The 14,067-nt window shown below is 33.5% G+C and overlaps 1 protein-coding gene across 1 annotated transcript; it reads left to right on the top strand.

Annotated features, from left to right (window-relative positions):
* Window positions 1-1,757: 1,757 nt before the first annotated feature.
* LOC125213132 lies at window positions 1,758-5,810 on the top strand. Its single transcript, XM_048113506.1, has 3 exons — window positions 1,758-2,729; window positions 4,568-5,113; window positions 5,480-5,810. The coding sequence occupies exons 1-3, from the start codon at window positions 1,920-1,922 to the stop codon at window positions 5,579-5,581; spliced, it is 1,458 nt and encodes a 485-aa protein (XP_047969463.1). The 5' UTR covers window positions 1,758-1,919; the 3' UTR covers window positions 5,582-5,810.
* Window positions 5,811-14,067: the final 8,257 nt, after the last annotated feature.

The raw sequence follows: 14,067 nt of genomic DNA on the forward strand, positions 1-14,067 counted from the left end.
GTGAGAAAAAATTGAATAGTACATACTCCCTCCGTTACATAGTAGACGTCACCTTTTTTTTTTAGTTTGTTTCATAAAAGATGTCATATTTCCTCTTTTGAAAAAAAAAATTCCTTCTCAAATCAATTATAAAATTATATTTTTCCCTCACCACTTAACACACAAAATAATATCTCTTAAAATTTCATGTCATCTTTCAAGTGTGACATCTACTATGGGATGGAGGGAGTAATATTTATAATGTAACTAAAATAAAATAATTTATTCCTTCTTTAATCCTTAAGAAGTGGTTGTGTTTTGGGCCTCAGGTCCTTCATATTTTTAACAAAGTGTGATCCAGTATATAATTATATATATTGTTGGCCCAAATCAGTTCTTTTTTGCTCCACGGATGGAAGTAATATTAAAATTGAGTACATTTGAGAGTATATTTCTAATTATTGATTTGAGCCGAATAAACCCTAATTAAATTACAAAATTACGCACACACAGGTTACCACCATCTCACAAATTAAATTGCAATAATTTTTGCATTTTAAAAAAAATCCATATTAAATACACGACGATTCAAAAACTTTCAATAATCCTAAAATTTATTAAGGAATACATTTGCATAATCATACGTAGATTGAAATTTGATGTTGTACCATATCAAGACAAAAATGTACCGTACTCCCTTCGTCCCATAAAAATATAAACATTAGATATGGCACGAGAGATGAGGGGAATGGTAGTTAAAGTAAGAGAGTGGGGGAGAACGATAATGATAAAGTAAGAAAGAAGAGGAGAATGATAGTTAAAGTAGTGTTAGTGGATAGTGAGACCTATATTATTAAATTGATATAACTTTTCAAAAATGAAATGCATATATTTTTATTGGACGGACGGAAATGAAAAACTCACATATTTTTATGGGACAGAAAGAGCATGTATTATGTAAATTTTGTGTTTTTCTATGTACTTATGTTTATATGCTATTTGACGACTCAACTATATTTTTTGTTGACATAGTGACTTAGACAAGATATCTTCCATGACAAAATGACAGCTAAAATCTTGTTTAGTTTACTTGGATGTTTCAAGGACATTAGTACCAATTAAATTTGAGACAGGTAAGTTTTGGTGAGCAGTTACTTCCAAACCCTTTAAACCATTACACGAATCATTCTCACTTGGTCTTTTGCTATTTAATTAAGGAAAAGTAAATTCTTTTTTTATACAATAAATTATTTGAGCCAAAGAATGAGATAAATTAAAAGGGATAATTGTTATTTAGTTTTAAATCATAATGTTTAATTGGCATCAATCCTAACTTTTAAAAGTAGTTAATTAAATCACAATATTTGTATATTTCTCAATTGCTCAATACAATTACAACTTCTAACTCTGTTTTTCGTTTGATTTCTTCGTCCAATCTCTGATTTCACCTCCAGTTCATATTCTACAATGAAAATAATGACTATGAGTCCTAAATTACATAAGAATATGTATACAAGGAGGAAAAATATGAATAAATGCATTATGTACATGTCAATGTACATAATAATGAGAATAATAAGTTAATACACACATATGGAAATTCATATATTGTGAATCCAAGTCCCAAATCTATGACCATGACCCACGAATTCAAATTTGATCCTCTTAATCCATCAAACTTTTTCTTGACACAATATACACAAAATTTAGTCACATAACTTTTTCTTGACACAATATACACAAAATTTAGTCACGTTGTTATGTGAATCATCCCCTACGAATTTGCATCATTTGTTCTTTCAAGATTAACAAATACACATGTCAAATCTCCCCTCTTTAAAAACCATTAATTTCCATTGCAACCATACGTTTTTCTTACCTCTCCATCAATAAATCCTCCTTAACTCTCTCTCTCAAAACCACACTTTCTAACTATAGAAATGTGCCCGGCGTCCGTCAAACCGGGTCAAGATCCATTTAAAGCTCTCAAATTGATACCTAAAGAGAAGACCGGTGATGCTCTAACGACGTCGTTAAAGGCCGCGGTGGCCGTAATCTCAATCCTCTCCATCTCCCTCGCCGCATACTCCGCGATCCACGACCCGACCCAACCCGAATTGTTCGCCCGACCCGACCCGGCCCAATTCGGCTCCGACGACACCCCCACCAACGTCTCCCACCTCGCCTTCGGCATTGGCGGGTCGACCGCCACCTGGGCGAACCGGGCGCGCTACTCGGATCTCTGGTGGAAACCCGGCTCGACCCGCGGCTACGTCTTCCTAGAGAGGGACCCGGCCGGGTCGGCCGGGTCGGGTGTAGAGCGCCGGGTCTCGTCGGAGTGGCGGCGGTTCCGGCGGACGAAGGGGCCGGAGTCGGCGGTGAGGATGGCCCGGGTCGTGGCGGATCTTTACCGGGTCGGGTTGCCCGGGGTGAGGTGGTTCGTGATGGGGGACGACGACACGGTGTTTTTTCCGGAGAATCTGGCGGCGGTGCTAGGGAGGCACGATCACCGGCGGATGGTGTACGTCGGGGGGAACTCGGAGAGCGTGGAGCAGGACGTGGAGCATTCGTACGAAATGGCGTTCGGCGGCGGGGGGTTCGCCGTGAGCTATCCGCTGGCGGCGGAGCTCGCCGCGGCTATGGACGGGTGCCTCGACCGGTACCATTACTTTTACGGGTCGGATCAGCGGGTTTGGGCGTGCGTAGGGGAGCTCGGAGTCGGGCTGACCCGCGAACCCGGTTTTCATCAGGTGCGTTTCTTTATTTTTGTTAAATGAATTTGTTATGCTTAGGTGGATTTAATTAGAATATTTTAAAGGCATGATTTTTGACCAGAAATATTAATTGTTGATCGGTGGGTCAAATTATCAAGACTCACGAGCAGCTTTTAAGATGCCTAGGAAATAAACTTGGTTGCTTTCGATTGGTCGTGTGTTTGGTGTCTCAACTGTAGGAGGACACGTGGCGGGATCAATGGCAGCTGGTGGTGGGTTTTGCTGCCGTCACATGGCTGTAAAATCCAACTCATCTGGGCTACCGCCACGTGTATTCCCATTTCTTTAACCGGCCGGCTTCTTTCGGCTTGATTTTGTTGTTTGTTATTTAAACAAGAAGTTATGAATAGTGTATGAAAAAATATTTTAAAAAGGTATTCTAATTCGAAAGTTTTCAATAATTAGGTAGTGATATGGTAGAGAGCGGTGGGAATTTAAATTGGATTATTAATTCAATACTACTCCCTCCTTCGACCCGCTTAAGATGACACGTTTTCCTTTTTAGTTTGTCCCAACTAAGACGACACATTTCCTTTTTAAACTTTCTCTCTCCAATTAATACACTCAACCACTTTTTCTCACTCCTATTAAAATATTCATCTATCTTCATTTCTCTACTTTAATACCTACACCCACATTCTCTCTCTCCAATTAAACATTTTAACCAATAACTACTAAAATCCCGTGCCGGCTAAGCAATGTGTCATCTTAGCCGGGACAGAGAGAGTATTAATTTCGGAGACGTGTCGAAAATTGATGTATTTGTCTCTGTTAATTAAAAATTCTTAAAACAAGTGTTTTCTTGAAGTTGGTTTGTTCTTATTCCAGACAATAAATTAAACGAATATTTAGCAAATATAATGATGATCTCTCTCTGACTAGAAAACCACTTTTTCATATCCACTAGTGTAGCCTAAATGCGAAACCAAATGATTGTGAATAAAAGGTTCAATTAGTCTACATGGTTGGAATGTCTTGGAGTATATTTTATGCAAGATAGTAGTACTATGTTTTTACCCTTGAATAGAAAAATGAAAACTTGTGTCTCATATATCATGGCCTAAATCCATATCTTTGTCATATTAACTTTGATCAGTGAACAACCCTACTATATCATAGTTAAAAATGCTTGGACTAGTACTGTTATAAAATTTTGGCATGGATTCTATTGGTTTAGCCATGAATCGCCGCATTGTTGGATCCAATTTACACATAAAAACCTTCGGATTGTTTAACCACTATGAACCGGAAAAATCGACCCGGTTCAATCATGAACATGCCGCAGTTGAACATCTTAATTAGTGCTCTCTAAATGTTCTATATCCTACTCTTTCATGTGCATTGTCCTCCTCTTAGTTGCAAGCCCTCGGCATAGAGCAAGAAAATCATATTTTTTGATATCATAATTTCAATTTAATGCTTGATAAAAGTTTTTGTTTATTGTTTCATATTTGAACTTATTTTGTTTACTAAATTTGTTACTCTCTACTCCTTCCGTCCACGGAATATTGTCTAAGTTTGACTTGGCACGGACTTTAAGAAATGTGAAGAAAAGTAAGTGGAAAAAGTTAGTGGAATGTAGGTTCCACATTCATAAATGTGTTTGTTTATTGTTTCATATTTGAACTTATTCGTAAACCTGACTAGTTGCATTTTGATATTAAGATTCAAGACCCATATATATATGTTTTAGTTATATCTTTTCTACACTATTTTAACCCGACAAGTAGTCAGATCGGTTGAACCATAAACTAGTAGCTTGTATGTTTACTTACCGGTCCAGTTTTTAAATCATTGGTTTCTAATTCATTCAGACCGACATAAGAGGGGATCCTTTCGGGTTCCTAGCAGCACATCCCCTGGCGCCTCTCGTCTCCCTCCACCATCTCGACTCCATCCAGCCGTTGCTCCCGAACCACACCCAGTTTGAGTCCGTGACCGCCCTGATGAAAGCCTACGAGGCCGATCCTCCCAGAACTCTCCAGCAATGCTTCTGCTACCACCGCAACCACAATTGGTCCGTCTCCGTCTCATGGGGCTACGCGGTGCAGATATTCCCCGCTTTGTTGACAGCCAAGGAGCTCGAGATGCCTCAGCAGACATTCAAGACATGGAGGACTTTCAGCAGCGGGCCCTTCACGTTCAACACGCGGCCTCTGAGCAGCGATCCCTGCAAACGGCCCGCTGTCTTCTTTCTCAGCTCAGCTGAGGAGGAGGGAAGTGAGGGGACGATCACGGCTTACAGAAAGGCCGGGGATCGGGTGATGAGTAGTGGATGTAACAAGGACTTCAACCGTGCGATGGCAATCGAAAATGTGACAGTCTTGGCGCCCAAAATGGAGCAGCAAGAGTGGGATCAGGTTAGTACTTATATTTTGATAATGGAAAATTGCACCATAACTATGGTCTATTAGTTGATTTGTTAAATTGTTAATTAACTAATCATTTTAAAAATAGTTACACTACAAAAAAGACGCGCTTTACCGGCTCTATGTACTAATTTATCGTGTAAGCTAGCATATCACCCGGATGAAAGGTTAACTTATCATTCTGAGTCGAGCCGGCTATGCTATGTTTACATTTGCTGGGAGTGATTTGAAGCTTGAAAACTTGTGTTTGAAACTCTAATTGTCATAAATTTAGTGAGCATCTTAGTTTGGTTTGTGTGTGTGTTGCACTTTTGCTATTTGATTTAGTTGCTGATGATGCAAATTGTGAATATGCAGAGCCCAAGGAGACATTGTTGTGACATAGATGGAAATTTAAGACATCGAACGATGAGAATTAGGATTCGGAGGTGTGGAAATTCGGAGACTATAACAATTTGAGGTTAGCTTAGCTTCCAAAATATATTACTTTCACACCTAGATCTGTAGATAATTGGAACTTGGAAGACTATATTGGGCCACACACCTTTTGACTGAATGATAGTGTAGCAGAGGGGATTTATTTTGTATTTGAGGATCTAACATACTTATACAATTAACAATCTTATTGTAAATTAAACTACACACCCATATTGGGGTTTATTTTTTATGCTAATACAGTTTGATGAGATTTAATGAAATCATAATTAGTATTTTCCAATATATTTTGGTTTTGGTTAGGTCAGATCTCAGAAGCTCCATTATTTTTGTAATTTTGTAGGCATCGATTCGACAAGAGTTAGATAATGAACATTTTGAAGTAACTTCACAAATATAATATAGAAAAATATTGGTAAAGGCTTAAAAGTGTCCCCTCTCTTAAATGTTTATAACGAGGACATGCTGAATTCAACCTTTTATTTTTTTGATTCTTAAGTGACGATGATCGTTATTGGTTCGTAATTAATTACTTGTATAACAATTTAAAAGAATTTTCTTGATTTTATTAGTAGCATATTTCCGATTACCATAGAGCAAAATAGAAAATAAATAAATAAAATGAAATAAATTTCATAAAATAAGAAATGAACCGGCTGTCTTGGGTTAGAAATTTTGCTTTTTATTGATAAATAACTAGGTTTGTATTAAAGTGACATTATGACACCATCACGTATCCAACAATATTATAAATGCTGCACAACGATAGTATAAACGCAAGACAACAATCTATAGATTATTGTCTAGCGTGTTAGAGATTGCTAGCCGAGAAAAAATTATTGTAAATTGCTGTCTAGCGTATTGGATATTGCTGAGCGAGAAAATTTACTTGCATTTTCTATGATTGTCACATGACAGTTGATTATTCGTCCACATGTACAAATAATTGGCTAAAAATGGTGGTATGATGTTAATTTAAAATGTGTGATCATTTTAACGCACCCCTATATAACTAACTATGAAGCCAATTAAATGGTTCAATATATTGATACAATCCATACAATATGGTCGGTCACTCCATTAAAGATACTTAATGGAGTACTGGTATTCGTAAGTTCGTAACATTTTTGAAAAATATTATTTATAAAAGACAAAATTATTAGAGACTTTTTTTTTAATAATATTTTATGAGTTCAACTCTGGAAAACATAAGCACAGAAGCCAGTATATATGTTAGTTAATTAATACTAAGCACACAAATTTTAAACAATAAAAACATTCCATGAGACCAAAATCGCCACTGCTTTTAATCACAATTGATTAAGTTATACTACTAGCTACTTATAATATTAATAGTTAACAATGAACCAAAAGTTAACATAAATAAAATCAAGTTGTTGTTTGTTTATGAAGTGTATGGGAACCCTAAAAACTAAATAGGCTTAAAGTTGATATTCTGGTGAGTGGATTAGGCTTGGCACGAAGTCAAAACATTCAAAAGTTGAATAAAAAATGCTCTAAAAATGTGATTTAGTGAGAACAAACATTCATACATTATACATACATGACATATACCTTACCAAATTAAACAAATAAATACCCACATGAAAAGCACCAAATTGAGAATCTCTCAAATATCATATACTATAAATCAGTACTAATATAAGTACATAAAGTGCAAATGAATAAGATAAACGAAATTACAATTAATTGAATACCTACACTTAGGGATGTCAATCGGGTTAACCCGTTCGGGTTTGGGCCAACCCACTCGGGTTGCCGGGCTATTTGGGTGCGGGCTATTCGGGTTATGGATTTTTCGGGTTATAAGTTTTCAACCCTAACCCTAAACCGCTGGGTTTTGGGCTAACCCATCGCGCTATTCGGCCTAAAAGCTTCCGAAAATAATTTCTTGTATCGAAATTTTCTTCTATAAAATGATTTAAAATTTTAAATACTTTTTTTCTTTTTAGTTAGAATCATATAAAATCTTCATATTTTCATAATATTCTATAATAATACTTGGAGAGAAGCATTTCGTCTCGATCAACTACTACATAAATTAAAACTTGTGTTCGTGTCATTATTTTGACATTGTTCGTAACTTATTCTTTGTGAAAATTACAAATCATATCTTACATGAATCATTATTAAAATGATAAATATATTAAGATTTTGATGAGTTATTTCTTAATTTTGTCTTGATTGGCTTTGGTGATGGTAAGACACTAGTGGCAAATGATGGGACGGTGGAATAATGAGTTGAGGTGGAACTTGAAAGCTGATATTGTGGAATCGAGTGGAAAAATATAGAATGAAAATTGAATAAAACTAATGATTATGTAGAAATATTGAGGATTCAAAAATATAAAAAAAAAACCCTAAAACTTAATAATTTTTAATTAAAGTTACAACCCATCGGGCTGACCCGCAACCCGTTCGGGCCAACCTGTTAAACCCGCCAACCCATTCGGGCCAACCCGTTTAGCCCGTTTTGTATTCGGACAATAAAATTACAACCCTAACCCGCTCATTTTACCGGGTTGTTCGGGCCGGCCCATAGATCTCGGGTTGAATTGACATCCCTATCTACACTTTATTATTTGGAGAAATTGACTATATACAGACACATATTAATCCACTTCATTCTAAAAAAGTTTGCTCCCATTAATCCACCGTTTGATTGGCGGAAAGGCCATAATCGATTATCTGAAATCTGATTTGTTAACAATACATGTATGTTAGCTTGAGTTCACTTCATAGTGGTCTAACTACTTAAAAAATCAATTAAGAATTTCCACTGTACTAAGCTGAAATTTGCAACTTGTTGTATACATAAATCATAGAGTATAACAATAAAACCAAATCATGCCTTAAGTTGTTTCAATCTTTGAGGAAAAGAGTTCGATTACTTATGGGCAAATTAATTGACTTTAAATTCTTATTTGAAATTACCTAAGACAATCTTTGTTTCAAACAGTACTGCAAAACCAATCCTATAATAGGTTTTTGAAGAAAAAATACATATCTTTAGGTTTGCACTAAAAGTATACCAAAAACACTTTTTATAGTTTGAGTTATTGCATTTAAGTCCAAATCAATTCATATTTATCAAAATAGAAGAAGAGAAGAAAGAGAAATTAAAATACAGAGATTGAAAAACTTACAATGCAGCGGCGTGAAGAAGAAGATGTGAAATAATAACCTAATCTTATCTTATTAATATTTGATTAGTTATTAAATAGTGGGCTGACCCATATTAGTCATAGATTATTCGAAATAATTAATTTATTTTTAATTATTTTACTAACATGAGCCGTTATTTATTTTACTAACCTAATCAAATGTTTTTAGATACTTATTAGATAGATTAAATGACTGATGTTATATATAAATCTATGGAATCAATTATTTTATTAGGTAGTTAAATATTATACGTACATTACTAATTAAATACATGGAATCAATTATTTATTAATTAATTAATATTATTCAAACCAAATATGCTATTAAATATAACAAAAAATAGTTAAATATTAGTAATTAAAATGATACTATGCATTTCATATTTAGTTATATTAATTAATAAATCTTATCTTGTATTATTTAATTTAATTTAAGATATTGACAAAGTGTCATGGGGTTAGTATGTAATTTAGGTAAACTATATAGGCATGATTGAAAAGTATAAAAAGTTAGTGGGTGAGGAATATTCTTTTGGGTTGAGTTTAGTGTAAATGGTTGGAGTAAAATCAATATTTAGTATAACATTTACACTAAAATAGGTTTGAGTTTAGTGAAATGGTTAGAGATGTTCTAAGACCATCTCCAATGGTACACTAAAACCTAAAATGGGATAGGTATTTAGCTCCAATAGTACTCAAAAACCAATCCTATTTTTGGTTTTTGAGAAAAAAATACATATCTTTAGGTTTACACTAAACCAAAACCTAAAAAATTCTCAAATTTTGTGAGTAAAAAAGCATAATATAGAAAATATTCTTTTAGGTTTGAATTTAATATAAATGATTGGAGTAAGATCAATATTTAATGTGAAATTTACACTAAAATGGGTTTGAGTTTAATGAAATGGTTGGAGATGCTCTAATACTCCAATTTTTCCACGTACTCATAAATCATAACTATTCGGCACAATCCTAAAATTAAATAGCTAGTTAGATTCAGTCAACCAAACAATATTCATAACACTAAATCTATTTAATTTATTATCTATCCAACATAACACTTCCTTTAATGACATCCAACAAAATTGAAAGAAAATATAAGCATAACCCACATAAATAGAAAAATAATCTATTTAACTGAACGGCTCTTAACAAATTAGTTAGAATTTAAATTTATTAGTTATAACTATAATCGAAATGTACATACATTTATATTGGACCGTGTCTAGAAAGAATCCCACAAAACATTGTGGAACAAATTTTCTCTATTTAAGATGCTTGTTTTTGTTTGTGTTCAAGCTTCACTTTGACGTTAAAATAGATAAACCAGAGAGTGGGAGAAATTCACCAAATCCTCAGAAAAATTTATTACTGTACATCAATTCGTTAAAAACCTCGACTTCAGAACTCACACCGTACGGTACTCCCTGTCCAATTCTCAGAGATAGAAAGAGAGGAGCAAAGAAGCAAAGGATCTGATCCAAACCCTAGCTTCGTACCAACTGAATCTCTTGAGGTACCTTTTCTCTTACACTGTTTAGTCGATTAAACTGCCAGTTTGAGTTACTATTTTGCTAGTCAAACATTAGGGTTTGTTCTCTGTGTTTATCTGAAAAGGGGTTTCTTTATTTGGGGCTTAGATCTCCATTTCTTGAGGTGGGCCTCTCTGTTTCTTCTCTTTTCTCTCACTTTCGCCATTTTTGGTAATACTTTCTGGGTTTTGTAGTGGATGATTTGAGAAGTTTTTGGGTAGTTTTGAAGTTTTTATTGTTCTTCTTTTAGATCTCAGCATAGAAGAAAAAGGGTTTCAAGCCTTTTTTCTATTTGAAAAAATTAAATTTGAAGAATTTGTTGTTTCGCCCAATGTAGATGTTGGTGTATTCAAGAATTATTCTTATATGTCTTTCACATGAATTGACGGAGAAGAAGAAGAAAATGAGAAACAACACTAGTCTCATGTGTTTCACAACTTTAAAATTTATAAACAAAACTTTCTAGATCAAGAAGCTCAATGGTAGAAAGACCAAAACTCTCACATGATTTCACTTTAATGAAACATATGAGCCTCATGCATTTTTCACTTGAATTGATTGGGAAGAAGAAGCAAATGAGAAACACATGAGTCTCATACGTCTCTCACATCTTTCACATGAATTGATCGTGAAGAAGAAGCAAATGAGAAACACATGAGTCTCATATGTCTTTCACAACACTGAAATTTATAAAAACACTTTCTAGATCAGGAAGCTCAATGGTAAAAAGACAAAAATTAGAATTTTACCACGTTTACATGATCTAAATACTTAAAAACATGTTTAGTGTTCTTGAAATTAATTATTTAACATGTTTAGTGGTTTGGTAGTTATTACAGTTTTGGTGTGTTGTAGGATAACTTTAATTATAATTAAGAAATTCTTATATAGAAATGTTATTTTTGTTCACAAAATATTTTAAACATATTGTGTAATAGTAATTTTTTTTCCCTTTATTGATAGTCTACTTTCTTTCGGTATTACAGGACCAACATTTTTTTCGAATTTAGTAACTTGAAAATATTTCAACACTGAAAGTTTGATTTTATTTTTTTCAGAAACCATTTGCAAAGTTATCACGTCTCCTGACATTTTAGATGGGCCCTCGTGGCCCTTTTATTTCAAAGATAATGGGCCTGTATACGAATAAACCTTTTTATAGTGGCCCACTCAATTATTGATTTCAAGCAGATAAAAGATTTACTTTGTTTGTCCACAAAAAGTGTCTTTTCCAAATAAAATAAAGTGATATGGGAACAAATATACAAAAAAATTGTAAATTTGAAGTGTCAATGGGACAATAAGATAAAAGCTAATGCTCAACAAATTTGATCAATTCATTTTTTAATTGTTTTACAGTGAAAACTTGTGACACTTTATACGTCTGGATTTATTAACATAATATGTAAATGTGTAAAAACTAAAGACCTGGTTAATTTGATGTGTTATGACATCATTTAAATAGTCAAACGTTTTGTACATATAGTATATACGTATGTGATATTACGCATATTTTTTTCTAAATTTAAAATTATGAGACAATATATATAAAATTTAGTATAATTAATAATTTTTTAAATTTAGGAGATTGTCAAAAATGATGTATGAATGGAGGGATTATTTCATTGGAGTATTATAAAGCCTCGAGGACGTCATGCATAATTCCATGCGGGAGGGTCCATCGTATTTAGTGTAACCTCCTCTCCAACATTGAGGTGGGAGCCATTCAATGATCATAACTACTTGTTGTCGATTTAACAACCATACGATTTATTGCATCTGTCAGCCACATAACTTAATGTATAATAAAGTTGATAATACACTAATGCTGATTTTGGTGTAGCTTATAATATGCAACTTAATTTAACTTCATTCTTTTATCTATAGTTCACTTCAATTGTTATATATTTATATGATATGTATCATATGAATTAAGTAATTATATCGCACGCTAGATGAGAAGTCTGTAATGTAATACTATAAACATATATTTTGATCAAAACCTTTCACTTTGGAGAGTCTATTATGCTCGATTCTGACTAAAAAAGACGTGTTTATTAAGTACATAAATAGTCGCGTGTAGGCAAAAATGCTTTATATTAGGTTCGTTGGTAAATTTTGAGTACTTTTGGAGCGCTACACAGTGAGGTTCTAAGAACATAGTGGTACTCGTTAAATAACCAACACCGCATGGATCATGTTCACGTATAACTTTCTGAGTACATATTGTGCTTGAAATTATGTAATTTGCCAAGCACGATATTGTGCTTTTTATAATGATTTATGTTGAATTTAGTCGTGATAGAAATTGGTCGCTGATTAATATCATTTTCCGAAGTTACGACTGTTCTTTATGTACTTTTTAAATAATCGATATTTTCGATTTTCGCTCAGAAAATATTGATGGCTATAGATGCTTAGTGTTTCGTGCTCGATTTCTAGTGTTTGTGACTTGAGCTAGGCCTCATTGACATCCTCACCCTAACTTTATTATATACACACCTAAATTTTCAATGCCTTTATTTACTTCTTGAATTCGTGACACACTATCACTCACGTTAAAAAGTGTAATAGTAGTAGATATTACTCGATTGGGCATAATTTCAACATCAAATTATTTTTTCAATTTTGGAATTGTCGAAATGTGAATATTATGACCACAACACACGCCACTTTCATAATACTATCTTCTCTGTATTTTATTGCACCTGTCAATTAATCTTTACATCTTCTAATATTCGACATATTTCGGTATTATATCACTGCCCGAATATTCTTTCTTTGGCGCAAAAACTAACACAAGTTAAAAGTGCCGAAATATAAGGATTGATCATATTAAATCAAATAAATAACAACGCAACATGTTCAAAAACTCTACTTTTCATAACTTCCCACCTTCGAATCATACATAATGAAATACCACTTCATATCATATTTTTCAAAAGAAAATAATTGCACCCACAATCACAAGTGGGCACAATATAATAATATTTGACCTTATGAGAATTCGATTTCGTCCATAACAAATTGTGATTCATATATCGTTTCTTTTACGGAGAAAAAGAATACCACAAATTTACTAAATAGTAGTAACACTTTTCTCAATGCAAGAACAAGAGCACTTGGTGCCTAACACATTTGACAAAAAACCCAAAATAGTTAACACATTAGTTAATTAGTGGGGGCATAACATTAAATTAAATAACAAGAAGTGTCAATAATATATTGGGGAAGCTTATGATAATAATTGAAAATTAAACATGTGGTTATACGGATCCGTACCCGGAAAGCCACTTGAATATTGAGTGGTTAAGAAACGGGTTTAATGATTGATTCGGGTAAACCCGTCCAAAAATGGGTGACCCACGATAAAATATCATCGGACCCAATCATTTTGTTGGCCCATAACAAATTTCATGTCCTCTAATAGTAAATTTACATAATTTGTTTTGTATTTGTCACATCGTTTTACTATACTCTAACTAATTTTGGTGGAAACTGGCCTGATTTAAGTTCAAAATCGATAAAATAGGAGAGAAACTGGCCCGATTTAAGTTCAAAATCGATAAAATAGGAGAGAAATATAAAAGATTGTTGAATATTTTACTAGTCGAAAATAAATAAATAGAAAAGAGAGACAGAAATGTGAGAAAAATGGTGGGCATGTTATAAAAAATGGAAGATGATTATCTTTTTAATAAATCAAAATGAAAAAATATGACTATTACATTGTTTGTTAAGACTTAAGAGTATATATATACAATTAGACGTGATTATATATTGAAAAAAACAC

Source organism: Salvia hispanica, chromosome 1, assembly GCF_023119035.1.
Source record: "Salvia hispanica cultivar TCC Black 2014 chromosome 1, UniMelb_Shisp_WGS_1.0, whole genome shotgun sequence".
Lineage (NCBI taxonomy): Eukaryota > Viridiplantae > Streptophyta > Magnoliopsida > Lamiales > Lamiaceae > Salvia > Salvia hispanica.